Source organism: Micromys minutus (assembly GCF_963924665.1).
Source record: "Micromys minutus genome assembly, chromosome: 3".
NCBI lineage: Eukaryota > Metazoa > Chordata > Mammalia > Rodentia > Muridae > Micromys > Micromys minutus.
In genome coordinates, this window is record NC_137972.1 from 81,216,380 (window position 1) to 81,231,589 (window position 15,210).

Here is a 15,210-nt window from a genome sequence, read left to right on the forward strand (position 1 = left end):
CCCACAGATAGAGGGAGTGTCAAGTGTAAATTGGTCTGGATTTTTCTGAATGGTAGTGAGGCCAGAGGAGGAACTTGTGTGCCACTGTAGACTGGCTTAGGTAACTGAAGGAAGGGAAGGCAAGGTTAGGTGTGCTGGCCTCTGGCAAATGGTGTCTTCTGTCTTCTACACTTGCCTTATGTTATTCAACAGGCAGCAGTGCCAGCTCACTTGCGTTCCATGGCTTTATTCATGGAATGCCCCTCTTTTCTCTTCACTCCAGTTTGAAAATTCCTGGGGAGGAAACAAGATGAGCCTGCCTGGAACAACTACTTTCAGTGGCCGGGAGGGAGCACCATGATTGGCAGCAGTGTTCTTGGAAAGTAGGCAGTTGGAATGGGAACACGCCTTACAGGAAGAAGGGATGTAAGCCAGAGAGGCCAGTGTTGCCCTGTATTGGGGTTTAGGCTCCCAGTGCTTGTCAGCTTAAGAATTAATTCCACTTTCATAAGTACTGACCATTATTCCTTATAATGACTGAAGTAGTTTGCATGTTGTGTTGCTAGAGAAACCTTCCATTTAGTCTGTTTGTTAGAAGATTGGATAACAAGGGAACACTTCATCTGGGTTTGACATAAAAGGAGTGTGTGTCCCAATTTGACCTTTCTTCTTCCTTAGGAGGACCTTAACCCTCCTAAAACATACCCGGTTGTTCTCTTTCCCTCCCCTTTGCTTCTCTCTCCTCATCTCCTCTTTTCTCTCTCCTGGGGAGCACTGTATCCTCAGTCCTCCTTTTTATTTTAAGAAGAGCCTCACTAAGTTGCCCAAGCTGGCCTTGAACCTACTGTGTAGCCCAGGCAAGTCTTGAACTTGTGATCTTCATCTCTTAGTCTCAAGTATCTAGGATTGCAGGGCGTTACTTATCGGTACTTTCATAGCCACTGTCTGGGGGTTTTGCATCCCTGTGGCAGTGTTACTGCATGCTGCACTCTAATGAGTCTGCAAACTGTCACTTAGAACAAATTATCCAATCTCATGTATCTTAATTTCCTTACCTTGTAGGCTGGACTGACTGTTGTGATAGACCAAACAAGACAGAAAGGAATCAGCCATGCTAGAAGTACCCTAAAACATAAAATAGACATTCTTGATTCACGAATCCTCTTTTTTATAGTGGATTCAGGAACTAAGGCTCCTTCTGTCAGTGGTTCAATCAACTTCAGTACATGGGTGTCAAGGTCACTCATGTCTCTTTCTTGGGCAAACACCACAGAATGGGGAAAAGCATGGAGGGTCATGGGAGAGAGGGTTTCCAGTGGTGGGGAAAAGTCTGTGGAGTGGGTCTGTGTGTGAGTTTGCTCATGTTTTGTTGATCACAGTCACACCTCACATTACCAAAGCTGGAAAGTATGATTTTGCCAAGTACCCAGGAAAGGGGGAAGCAGTGTTTGAAGGGATAGCATGCATCACTGAATTCACTTCATCACATGATAATCTGGGGTTATTTCTTTTTTTAATTTGCAACTTCAAGTTTCCTGACTGACACATTTTAGGAAAAAGATCAGGGAGAGGGAAAGGATAGAGCCTGGTTCTCCCAAGTTCCACTTCCTGTCCCTACTAACATTCCTGAGATGGCTTTAGAGCTTGCCCAAGCAGGGTTTGAATAGATGCTATCTTACACTCCTCCAAACTCTGGAATCCAGGTAGGATTATGCCACCCTTTCTTCCTCCTCCTGCTCTTCCTCTTCCTCCTCTTCTTCCTCCTCTTCCCTCTCCCCTCAAGTTTACACAATGATTTCTTTCTGAATTGAGTGATATGAATTTCTTTTTTCCTTTTAAAAGGTCTCATACATCCCAGGCTAGCCTTGGACTGAGTGTGTTTGGGTTGCCTGTTCTAAACTGTTTTGCATGGTTTGTGATGTTTGTTGATTTTATAGCACATACAACTTGAGAAAAATGCTACATGACATTTCTGAAAGAATATTGACAGAATTATGTGGTGTTCATTAAGTTCATTGGAAATAACCTGCTAAGTATGTAGGGGACTGTTGCACAAGAAGCTTGCTAGCACAGCCACAAGCTATTGGCACAGCACACAGACACCTCATCTACCTTTGGTGACAAATGCAAACTGTGAAGTCCAGCCTGACTCACTTTTACCAGAATACGGAGAACAGCAGAGGGGACAAGGTCCTCAGCGCAGAACTGTTCTACTTAGCTTGGTTTCAGAGAGTTTGAAGTAACTTAAAGACTATGGAGAGGGAGGGAGGGGAGGGGGAAGAGGTGGGATCAGGGCCAAGAGAGTACAGAAGTGGACTGATCAGTCAGGAGCCAGGGCAGTGTGTGGAAATGCATGCCACAGGAACATGCATGGTTGCCTGGGGGCTGATCGCATACTTGACCCCAAGCTTCCCACAGCCTCACTAAATAAGAACACGAAAAGTAACTTAGAGTAGCTTCTGGGCTGAGGACTAAATGAATTACTCTTGAGCTCTTTTGAAGGGACAGATTCTTAATAATGTTTCCTAGTTAGTGTGCTGGTGAGTGTATGAGGGGCTGAGGAAGCTGTGCCGGGGACATAGAGGAAGTTAGAGAGAGCCATGCTCTGGTGGGAAGTTTGCATTGAGGTGCCATTCCACAAACTGTGGTATCTTTCTCCAGCAGGGCTTGCAACTCCTGTGCTTTCTCAGCTAGTTGGATCTACATCTAGAGTTTTGTGTTTTACAGACTGTCGATTGGCTACCTGTGTAGATTGCAGATTGAGGGGACAAGAGATAGGTGGGTCTGGTAGAAGTGACAGACATAGAGAGGGCTGGGGACTCTAAGAACAAGTGAAGTAAGGCCCAGTAAGCATTATTTAAAGGGAACAGTTAGCGATGTGCTTAAGAAGTACAGTGCCCTAGAAGGTGGACCTGCCCAGTTCTGTAACTGCACACGTGGCAGTGAAGACTGCAGAAGTCAGCTAGGCAGCCACAGGGGTCCAGCAACAGGCCAGCTGACCCATGCTCAAGATACCTGTCACAGGGAGCACTGTTTTTCCTCCACATTTATACTTTCAGTATGGGGAACACAGGCTTGAAGGAGTATAAGCTTGAAGCCCTATGACATTGCCTAAAGTGTTTTTTGAGAATATAGTCATTTTAATAGCCTTAAAATGTGACCTGTAGGAAGATGGAGTTGACAGTGGGAACGGCTGCACCATCAGTGTTCTGTGTCCACTAGGCATGTTCCTATGAAGGAATAATTTATATAAGATGACAACATTTGTTCTGCCTCTGCTCATGACAGTTCTAAGGTCAAGACTATTTTAAGCCTGAGAAATATGTCCTGAAAGTCAGCTCTAGAGTCCTTCTTTTCTTTTTAATTTAGTCTTGGCCACCGTTCCCAACTCCTTCCCTGAAAAGTTTGTATCATAAATATTCTCTCTTTGGATTTTTCTTTGCCCTTCTGCTTTCTTTTTCATTATATCTTGGAAAATGACACATTCTTATTTACTGTTCTCACTTCAGAAAATTAGGCCAAAAGACTTCCAGCTAATGAAGTAGGAAAAAGACTTAGATATTTAGATTGCTTTCTTGGGTGGTTTTATAGGGTTTCCTTGTTTTCGTGGTTAATCAGGCCTGGGACCAGGGGCTACCAGTCCATCTCAGCCCTACCACACCCTACTTTTTGACTTTTGGCAAGTCACATAACCCTAGCTTTCTTTTGTAAAATCAGGTAGTTATTAGATCTAATGAATTAACTTAAATGGTCTGCTCAGTGTATAAAAATTTAAGAGAGACAGTTCAAACTTTATTGTTTTCTATACAGATGATTCAAATATATAATACTGGGGCTAGAGATAAGTCTCAGTGGTCAACAGCATTTCCTGCTCTTGTGGAGAACCTGGGTTCTCCCCACATAACTGCTTATAATTGTTCATAACTCTAGTTCCAAGGGGTCCAGTGTCCTCTTCTGTATTCTTTGGGTTTTACACAATACCCATTTTATAATACACACTTTGCCACTGAGAATGAAGAAAGAAGTTACATCATATAGATAATTATCTGTATTGATTCACTGCATCTCCATTTTGCTTTAGGAGCAAAGGATGGGGAAGCAAAGAGATAATTTTAGAGAACCTGGTTCTCTTTAATAAACACTTGCCGAAGAAGAGCCCCATCCTGAATTATAGCCAAAGCTGAGGATATTCAATGGAGCCTTGAATTCTTACCCGGTTTTCATTTCTTCAGGAATTTCTTACAAATTTGCTTCATGGTAAAGACCACACTAAATAACTTTGTATTTTTTTTTTTTTTTCAGTGAGAAAGGGGTAAACATTGTTTTTCAAAAGGCAGGAAACCATATTTACATACAACTCTGGCTTTAAAGGGCTTGATGGATAAATAAGATCAGAAGGGCATCAGGGTGCTTTGGAAAGAGCAGGTTCTCAGGGCTTCAGGATGCATTGGAAAGAGCAGGTTCTCAGGGCTTCAGGGTGCATTGGAAAGAGCAGGCCCCCTTATCTTTTCCAGCAACTGTACTTTAACCAAGGCACTGACTTCTTTGAGTCAGCATGCCATTCTCCTTCTTGGCCTTGAACTCAGAGCACCATGCCCAGCTTGGGTGGGTTGGCATTTTCTCTCTTTCTCCTTTCCCTTCCCCTTGCCCCCTACTTTTTGCAAAGCACAAAGTTTATTAGTTTACTGAGATGAAACAGGGAGAGGTCTTAAACAAATTGTGTGGCTTTGCTTTCTTTATAAAATGGAGACAAGCTGAGAAGTTCTACTTTATATGGTTTTTTGTTTGTTTTATGGTTTAGTTTTTTTGAGAAAGGGTTTTTCCATGTAGGCCTGGCTTACTCTGGAACTTACATAGACCAGGCTGGCCTTGAACTCAGATCTGCCTCTGCCTCCTGTGTGCCAGGATTAAAGGACTATACCACCACTGTCAAGCTTTTCTAGTTTTGAGATAATGTGATAAACTATGCTTTTCCTAAGAGATATGAAATTGGTAAATATAAAGGAATACGTTTTTATTAATTTCTTCTTCTATTCCTTTAACTTAACCAATTACATGCTTTGAAAGAATAAAGACATTTAAAGATCATTAGTTTATTTAGTATTTTGAAATATTTTATTGTATAGAATTTATAATAGAGTCAATATTTATAGTATAAAAATTATTCCCAAATATATTGGCTAAAGCAATAGTGACCACTATTCTTCAGTGTTCGTGGGTCAGAATTTGAAAGCTGGCTAGCCTTGGATTCTAGCTCTCAGTCTCATAACGTTGCTATCAATTGATACCTAGAATGTAGTTAGCCTTGGACTTGGCTGGACCAAAGGATTTTACTTCCAAGGTAGTTCACTTGTATGACTGGTCAATTAGTACAGGACCCTTGGGAGTATGGTATGGGTCCAGTTTCTGTTCCTGTGGACCAGATTCTTAGATTGCTGCATAAATGTCTTCATAGTTTTCATGAGCTTTTCCAGAAGGAAGACTCAGACAGCTGAGAAGTTTGATATCAATTTTAACATACTCCGTTGCTCACATAGACTCAGCGATAGTATGTACTATACAAGATCTTGAGTTCCTGTCCTCACTTCCCCGAATGACAAACTACAAACTGTAACTTTTTCCTCCCCAAGTTGCTTTTGGTCATGGTGTTTTATCACAGCAGTATAAGCCCTACTAAGACATCTGGCACACACCAATCCCTGGCACCACGTAAAACCAGTGCCTCACACCTGTGATCTCAGCAATTGGGAGATGGGGGCTTGGAGATTAGAAACTCAGGGCCATCTTCACCAGCAGAGCAAGTTGGACTTCAGCTTGGGCTACATGGGACCCACCCCATTTTAGAAAAGGGGAGAGTTATTTAATTATGACCTCAACAATTTAACATGTGATGTACTTCAGTCTCTCACACTTATCCATACTTACACTCACATCTCTCTCTCTCTCTCTCTCTCTCTCTCTCTCTCTCTCTCTCTCTCTCTCTCTCTCTCTGTGTGTGTGTGTGTGTTTGTGTGATCCAGGCTGTCAGACTCACAGTGTTCCTGCCGCTGTCTCTCCGGTGCTGGAGTGGCACATGAGAGGCACGTGCTCTACCTAAACTGAACCTTCATTCTGAGCACTCTGTGGTTTGACAGTGTCCCATATTTCCACGGAGTTGTACAACTACAACCCTGACTCTAGGATATTTTTGTCAAAGAAACTCTTCTGCTTCCCTGCATGCTCAAGCCACAGCAACCACCAATCTGCTTTTTCATTTAAGTAGACTTACTTGATATTTGGCTTTTATATCTGGCTTCTTTCACTTAGTATAATGGTTTCAAGACCCATCTTTATTGTAGTTAGGATCAGTTCTTTATTTTCTGTGAATGACTAACTAGTACTTCAGTGGGTTAGTTTATCTGCATCCTAGTCAACCCCCAAGCTGGTGAATATTTGAGTTATTTAAGGATCTTTTTAGTTATTTTTATTTTGAGGTATAAATACCTTTTACATTAAGGGCATTTGCTCTTTGATCCTGTTGTAAAAATTCTATCTCTTTGTTTTAAAAATAGAATTTTGTGCTTTGCCATCTGTAGAAATGTTCTGCTTGGCAGACCCCGACTGTTGGAGTGTGAGGGCCTTAAGGCTTACTGCTGCCTCCTTTTCCATCACTGAAGAGGCAGGAACTTAAAGTTGGTGTATGGTGCTCAGGTAATGATTTTTGGTGTGGAGAATTTAGACTTGCTCTAAAGCTTCTTGTGTCAGAAAATATGTATGGGTGACAGGTAATACAAATGTAATTTTAAATTGTGTTAGGTATAATTATGGAATTGTGGCTGGGTTGGAAAAACTATGCACACAAGCAGGAACATTTAGAAGTGAAATATATCAGAGATTCTCTTGAAAATAATCAGAAAAAAGAGAAAAAATGGATGGATAAGTATAATAATTATTGAATTTGTGATTGTGGAGAGTTTAGTATTCTCTATTTTGTGTGTTTGCAAACTCATTTTAAACAGCATCCGGGATTTTTGTGGGGCTTTGGAGGCAGTTGCTTTTCTTTGTCTTCCCTGCTGGCAGGATCTCTGTTATGCCCTTTTGCCTGGCACTCTAAGGGTGGGATAGTAGTTTGTATTACAGGAATTTTCATTTAAATGCCCAGTTTAGTATTAATGCCCACAATTAACATTGTGAATAGTTTATCAGGTGCAAAGTTTAAGTAGATCAGTTAAGAATCTACTTACTAATTTTCTGTATCTTGTATTTATATTTATTTTGTATGAACTCTTCTCCACCATAGTGAATGAAACTTATGAAACTGTGAGCTAAATAAATGTTTTTCTTGGATCAGTGAGATGGCTCATTAGGTAAAGGCACTTGTAATAAAGTCTGACAAGCTGAGTTCAGTTCCTGGTAACCATACAATGGAAGGAGAGAACCAATTCCCATAAGTTGTCCTTTTCCTACTACATGCACACTGTGGCATTTGTGTGCCCATCCACAGGCACATATGTAGGCTTAGATTTTTCAAAAACATACTTTAATATGGGTTCTCAAACGCTTTGATTCCCCTTTCTAGCCCACCATCCAAAGGCGGGGGTGGGGGAAGATGGTAAATAAGACAAGGGGATGTGGACCTGTTTAGAAGTAGTTCTTTGGGGACAATTTTCAATCTCTGTCAGGATATCAGCAGTCCAGTTCAGTAGTGTCAGGATATCAAAAGTCCAGTTCAAAACTGTCACCAAACATGAATCAGCAATAGGAGCACAATCCAGCAGAAACTTCCAGGCCACCACCAAATCTGCAGGAATCTGCAAGAGGAACAAGGACCAGCAGGAATGCCAGGAGTTCTCTACTGTGTCTCTCTGAATGGAGTGAAGATCAGCAAAGACAGGAGACCAATGAAGAGCTGCACAGCTAGCGATTCAAGCCCTGTCACTGTCTGTTGAGTCCTATTGACACTCTCTCCAGACATTACGAGTCTTTGTTCTTGCCTCAGCAAAACATCACCTGAGTCTGACTCAGCAAAATACCAGGAGTCTGCATCACATGACACAACCAGAAACTTCCACTTCACACATATAGGCAGATAAATGTAAACAGTTAAATATTTCCTCCATTCAGTTACTTTTCTCTGGCATTTTCTCACAGTGGTGAGCATCTAACAGTTGCCAAAGGTAAGTTTCAGCTCGTTGGCAGTTTGTCTGTCAGTCAGCCGCTTGAGTCTGTCTCTAAGTCTTTTTCAGTTAGACGTAGTGCAGCTTTATGGAAATGAGCAGCTAGGTCTCAAGAGTGTTGTAGGTACGTGGGTGTTTCACAATCCTGTTACATGTCCTCAGTGCTTAGTGGATGTTTCAAACAAACTGTTCCTGCCTCCCTGCTCTCCTCTAGATAGTAGGTTGCTAGGTCGGATATTAGAAGTGGTGTATATGTGTTACTTGTGGCATAGATCATATCAGCTAGACTAAGAGCCCAGATGGCTCTTTAAAGAGTGGGTGATGGCATGGTAGCACATCAAAGGTTTATGAATAATAAGGTCAAGAAAAGATTTATTGTTCTGAATGGGAGATTTATTAGTTACTTTTCTCATCAATTATGGATGAATGTAAAAAATTCTCCTGGAAGATACAAGACAGGAAGAATTTTTGCATGGTAATCACTGTTTGAGAGGTCACAATTCATCAAGGGGCAGAGGCATGGCAGCAGGAGCTCGTGGTGGGTATTCCCCCTGTAGTTAATCTTTCTAGGAAACCCATTCACAGACTTCATAGATATAACCAGAGGTATGTCTCCTAAGTGACTCTAAATCCAGTCAGTTGACAATGAGGATTAGTGTATAAATATGTTCATATTCCATGATGTTTAAAGAGTCATAGGAGGAGAAAACGAAATGTGTAGGATTAGGTATAAGGGGAAGGATTTTTTTTTTTAAGACTTGGAAAGAAGTGAATCATACTGTTATTTTAATAGGCTACATGTAAAGAAGTTGCCTTATTTTAATTTTGTCAACTAGGAGTGAGATCATGTCTTAAGAGTTGAAGAAGCTCAGTCCTCGAGGCCACTATTGGCTAGGTAAAGAGATGTGAGAAATACGTTGTTTGGGGTTCACTGAAGGATTTTGGCTCTGTTAGGCTCTGCCCTTCCCCCCTCTCCTTTTCTTTCCCCTCCCCTCTAGCCTCTCCTCTTTTCTCTTCTTCCTCTCCCGGTTTCCTTTTTGTTTCTCTTCTCCTCTTTTCTTCCCCTCTCCTCTCCCCCCTGCATTGCTCACCTTCTTCTCTGCTTGGCTCACTCTTGCCAACCCTGTAAGAATGAGCTATTTCTAGAAACCCTTTCTTTTGAGCCTGTGATTTGTATTTCTATCCCCATTACTCCTCAGATTTCCTGTTTATTTAGAAGGAAGCATACTCTATTGTCACCATCTGCTGTCCTTCTCAAGAGACCTGATAGATGTATTCCTGTATTATGTTTTGGCTTAGTTGTATGAAATTCCCATGCAGTAATTGGCTTTGGTCTCATTTGTTACTAATCTCCCTTAATAGTTGACCCTCCTTTGTTTTAATTTTCTTAAGTCACAGTCTTTTGTTAGTTTGGCCTTAGTCCTCCGTTCCGTGTAGATGAATGAAGCTGTTTCTTAGTTACCAGCGCGTGTCCACACGAACCATGGTCATTCTGCTTAGGCTTTGCTGGGCTGATGTTCCTTCTACTTTTCTCTATAATTGGTAGACGAGTTCAAAAGAAACTATGTTGTAATCAGCTGCCAAAAATTACTCAAATCAATTTTTAATCAAAACATTTTGGAGAATTTTATATATAAGTCCTGTGTTTATATCACCACCCCTCCCTCATGCTAATACGCACATATAAATGCTACATATAAATACATCTAGTATTGCTCATATATGTGTGTGCTTAGTGATGAACACTTGGGACTGGGTAACGTTCTGGGTCTTGTCTCCAGAGCGACTGAGCCTCCCTTTCTCAGCAGTCATTGGTTGCCTGTAACTCTTATCTTTGAGTTGTCATGTCGGCTGTGTTGTCATTATGCAGGTCTTGTTTAGGTAACCATATTGTTGAGATTTCACGGGTGCAGCTTTCCTGTCACATATAGAAGACACTGTCTCACAGCAGACGCCGTTGTCCTCTGGCTCTTAAAAGCTTTCTGTCCCTCTCTTCCATAATATTCTCTGAGCCTTGGGTAAAGCTAAATAGATTCTCTCTCTCTCTCTCTCTCTCTCTCTCTCTCTCTCTCTCTCTGTGTGTGTGTGTGTGTGTGTGTGTGTGTGTGTGTGTGTTCCCATCTGACTCAGACTTGGAACTATTTGTTCTTGCTTTTGTGTTTACTAAGAATGTCACATGAATATGTTCTTCACATCCCAAGTCCACTCTGTCTCCTGGATGACACCTTTTGCCTTTGAAGTCACCAGATTTCTGACAAAGGCTTTTTTATTTTTATTTTATTTTATTTTATTTTAGCCCTCATTGGCATAACCTTTCAGAATTAAGCCTTCCATTTTAAGGGGTATTTCCTTTAGGTCAGTACCCCGAGATGACCTGCTTTTAGGAAGACCTTGCTAAAGCACTTCCTTTTCCTTGGAGAGTTTTCCTCAGTGCCCCCACTCCCACGCTGCCTTTCCCGAGAGTCTAGCCATGACTTTTCCTTGATTGAGCTCAGTGCTAGTTCTTTATTGTTTAGCTTGACTAGTGACATTTAAAGAAAGCGACTCCATTGCACTTCCGTTCTTTGGTTGGAGGGTACTAGACACTCTGCATCTACCGGACATGCTTATGTGCCCTTCCCATTTTCTTCAGATTCTGCTAATCCCTAACAGGTTAATATGAGCTTGTATTTAGACCAAAGTTATCAATTAACAGAAAAGCCTGATGCTTGTAGACAGGGCTGACTGCTTAAGTGGCTAGAGGTCAGCCTTCAGGCCAGGTTTTCAGCAGGAAGCTGTATAGGGTTGTGGGCTGTCCCTAGGAAGCCAGAGGTTCCTTGAAATGCAGGAGTGTCAGCCACTTTAATGCTAATATATACATGTGACAAATCACCTTCCAGCCCACTTTACCTCACAGCACCTGTTCCATTATTTTCATGAAAGACTTTGGACAGTCTGAAAATATGGAGACTGTGTTGAATACCAGGTTCCAAATATGAATTAATGTCTTTTAAACCAGTGTTTGCCAAACTGCCCTTTAGTGGGTCCAGAAACATCAGTTTAACAGGTTGCATCTAACACTTGTTTTGGTTACTATTGCTGTAAAATAAACTACATTAAATTTAGTGATAGTAAACAGTTGCCATTTAGTAATCTCCAAGATCCTGTGGGTCCCAAGATGGGATGGCTTATTGACAGTTCCATGACAGTTAACGGACCTGGGCTGGGACTACTTCAGGGCTGGTTTATCAACTAATATTGATGACTAGAGTGTATGTAGTCTTTCCAGAAGGTTGGAGCCTCTCATGGTGTGGGGCTGAGTTTCAAGAGAGTATCCTAGAGGAACCATTCAGAGAGCCAGTGAAAGAAGGTATCTTTGCATAAACGCTAAATCTGCTGTTCTTGACAGATGGTTGAGGAGGAAGGTCTTCTGGTTTCATGGTAGGAGCAAACATTTCAGCTCTTTAAAAAACCACTCAGACTTTGTTTTAGAAGAATGTAGAATAGAAAAAAAATTGTCTGTGTTGGGGAGGACTAAGTATTATGAAGTATGTTTTAGCTGTAGTGTACAAATTCTAGTGTTTTTCTTACTCAACTATAGCTAATTTGGTTTATTAGTACTTTCCTTTTAAAACTTATTTTCTCACCCACCAGGAGGCTCTCAAGCCCCATTTAACCTAAACTTGGGAAGTTCTTGTATTGCAAGAGGGCTGTGGTCCAGACCAGCAGTCAGAACTTCACTAGAAATTAAGTCTAATCTTTGGCAGTTTCCTGAAAGAGTAAGCAACTGAAATGAAGAGGACGTACTGCTTGTTGCTTTGTTTTCTTCTGTGTTTTTGAGATGAGACATTACTATGTAGGCCTGGAACTTGCTCTATAAACCAGGCTAGTTTCCAACTCAAGAGATCTGCCTGCCTCTGCTACCCAGGTGCTGGTATTAGAGGTGTTTGTTTTTATGCCTGGCCAAAACTGCATTCTTCATAGCTGGAAAAAAAATTCTGTTGCATAGCTATGCCATAGTTTCTTTATTCTCTGTTGAAGGACACAGGTTGGACTCATGCTTTAGCTCTTGTGAGCAGTGCTGGAATTGAGATGTGCAGGTTATCTCTGTGGTACGCTGACTGAAAAATGATCTATCCAAGTCATTGTAGGTCCACTTTTATTGTTTTCGAGGAAACTCCATATGGTCACTGTAGTGTCTGGATTAGCTTACACCCCTGTTAGCAAGTACACAAGGGTTCTTTTTGGGGGAAGGGGTGTCCACAGTTATTGCTTTCTTAATGGCTGCCATTCTGACTGGGATGGGATGGAATATAAACAGTGCTGTTGTAAACATCCACATAACTCTTTAGTTCATACTGCAGTTGTTCCTAAATATTTTAGCTTTTAAATATATAATATGTACATGGTGCAAAGTTTGATCCTTTTTGGATGCTTGTGGAACTTGAACTGCTGAACTAGTGAGTGGACATTTAAGAAGGTTTGTGTTCAATGCAAAGTTGCTCTTTGCCACTGTCCCTCTTTGCAGTCTGCCCAAGGTGTTGTTTCTATCCTGTCCCAGTTGAACAGAGAAAGTCAAACAAGACCCATTCTTTGCTGCTAACCTGTGCCATTTGTGTGGACTATGTCCTTGTCTTTGACACCTTTCCCTTCATACCCTGCGTGCACACCACCTGCTGTCCTCACACTCAGTGTACAGGGAAGATGTTCCTTCTGCTCTGAAGTGTTTACTTAGTAGCATAAGCAAATCTTAGCCAGCAATGGTGGCTCAAATCTGAAGTCCCAGCAGAGGGAGACTGAAGCTGAGGGCCCTCTTCAGTTCAAAGTCAGCCTACCTGGGCTACTGCCAGCCAACAAAGGAAACATTGTATCTTACAGATTTCTTCTGTCTTCTTTGGAATGTAGCAACTTTGATAGGTTTAAACTCAGTAAATACTCAGGTAAATTAGAGTTCGCCAAATTGATAATGGTAGAAAATAGCCTATTGAAAGGAATGTAAAGAATAAAAATGTGTATCAGACTGAGTGCAGAATAAGCAGAGCTGCTCTGGAAAAGACAGTTCTGGCGTCCTAGCCATAAACGATGGCTCAAGTTTTGTCAATGTTTGTAAAGCTAAAGCTGAAATTCTCTCTCTCTTCTCTCTTCTCTCTTCTCTCTTCTCTCTCTCTCTCTCTCTCTCTCTCTCTCTCTCTCTCTCTCTCTCTGTGTGTGTGTGTGTGTGTGCTTGCTCGTGTGTGCACGCGCACGTGTGTATGCGTGCAAATCTGAGTGTGTTCATGTTTGTATGAGACCAGAGGTCAGTATCAGGCATCTTTCTTATAGATTGCCACCTGTTTCTCCCTCTGAGACAGGGTCTCTCACTGAAGCAGGATCTTACCAATTGTCCAGCCAGCCCCAGGAATCCTTCTAGCTCTGCCTCTCTTACTTGGAGATTATGAATCCTTTACTAAGCCCAGATTTTTACATGGGTGCTGGGGATTTGAACTAGTAGTGTCCTTAGGCTCCCATCACAAGTACTTTATAGACTGAGTCATCTTTTGTTAATGTTCTTACTTTACCTATATATAGAAGGAGTTCCTTCCAAACCAGGATTCTTAAAGTAGCTTTTCTATTACAAGATATTAGCTCAATAAGTCAATATAGGCTATGGTTAGGGGGTTACTTTTCTTCTTATTTTTTTAAACAAGAAGTTTATTTAAGCAACAAGATGCTTGACTTGAAGGGAAAACCATCTAGGATCATTTTGTTCAAGAGTAATTTATCCCTACTTAAAGACAGATTGCCCTACATGTAACAGTTACATACAAAAAAGTTATAAAATTGTCCTTGGTTTTACAAAGATAAATGAAAAACATTAAAATTCTCCAACCGAACAAGGTATGCAAGGATTTTGTGTTGTTGGGTTCTTTTGTTAAAGCGGTGAGAGCAAAATAACTTCCTGGAATATGAAGAGAAGGGTTGACTGAGCCACTAATGGGAAAGGGGGTATTTTCACAGAACCCGTGCTTTCCTCAGACCGTCTCCATCTGATGTCAACCAAAAGAGAACATCAGCCATTTAGTTTAAAAAAGGAAAAGAGAAAAAGAGCAATATGCTGTGCACATAGATGCACATACACCAGTTATTTTATGTATAGTAATGGAATGGGGACAGGGAGATGAAAGAAGAGAGAAAACTATACTGTAGTAGTCAGGATGTGGCGGGACCTAATTTCGGCTTTCTAACTGAGAATGTATTCTTGGTCTATAACAAAATTCTGGATAAAGTAGCAGGCTCCTGTCTGCTGCTGGAACACATCGATCGTGTCTTCACCCTCCATTTCCAGCTGTGCAGGTGTGTCCGTTTCGTTGATTGGTTGCCCATCAAACCGGAATCTGATCTGCCACATTGACAAATCCTGCCGTTCACAATAGGCTTTCATTAGTTTACTAAGTGGTGTGTGCCTCTTAGCCTTAAACTGCGCCACAGGACCATCCTGTTCCACCTCCTTCAGATTAATATGGTTGTTGTCCTCAGTCTTGACTCCTTCCTTGGGTTTCTTGTCGACCATGGCAAACGCCAGGGTCTCAGCTGCTGCTTCACCAAAGAGGCACCAGGTCCACACTGAAGGTACAAACAGGCAGCACCGGGAGCGGCAGAAGCTACTTCTCTATTTGTGTTGCCTTTCTTATTCCCTTTCCCCATGGTAAGAGTCACTCTACACTCCTTAGATTACTCCTTCCTCTTGAGCCTCGCTTCTTCCCTCCTCTGCCTTTTCTTCCTTCTGCACCCCGCCTTTAAATCTCCCTTTCATTTTTTCCCCTTCTACTATGTTAGCCCAGGTTGGCCCTGAAGCATGTTTCTCTTAAGTGTTGGGATTATAGGTGTGTGCTACCCTAGTGTTAATAACTTAAATTTTACAATGCTATTCACACATTTACAGAGATATTGGCTCTTTTACTTTATTATTTTTAGCCAAGGGCTTTTCTGTATTTAATCCAGTTTATGGTCATTCACCTCTTTTACAAATGTATAGCATTTTAATTTCATTTATTCACTTTTTCATTTCCCTGTGTGTGCGCAAGTTTTAGTGAAATTGAGAGTACATTAGTAGCAC

General features: G+C 41.5%; 2 protein-coding genes across 2 annotated transcripts in view; one reads left to right on the forward strand and one right to left on the reverse strand.

The window, feature by feature from the left end:
• PDE8A (phosphodiesterase 8A) overlaps positions 1 to 15,210 on the forward strand; it is a 112,230-nt gene that overhangs the window by 15,284 nt on the left and 81,736 nt on the right. The gene's annotated exons all lie outside the window — the stretch shown is intronic.
• On the reverse strand, positions 14,335 to 14,664 carry LOC308418329 (small ubiquitin-related modifier 2-like; the record flags this gene model as incomplete). Its single annotated transcript, XM_080913709.1, has 1 exon — positions 14,335 to 14,664. The coding sequence occupies one exon, from the start codon at positions 14,662 to 14,664 to the stop codon at positions 14,335 to 14,337; it is 330 nt and encodes a 109-aa protein (XP_080769835.1).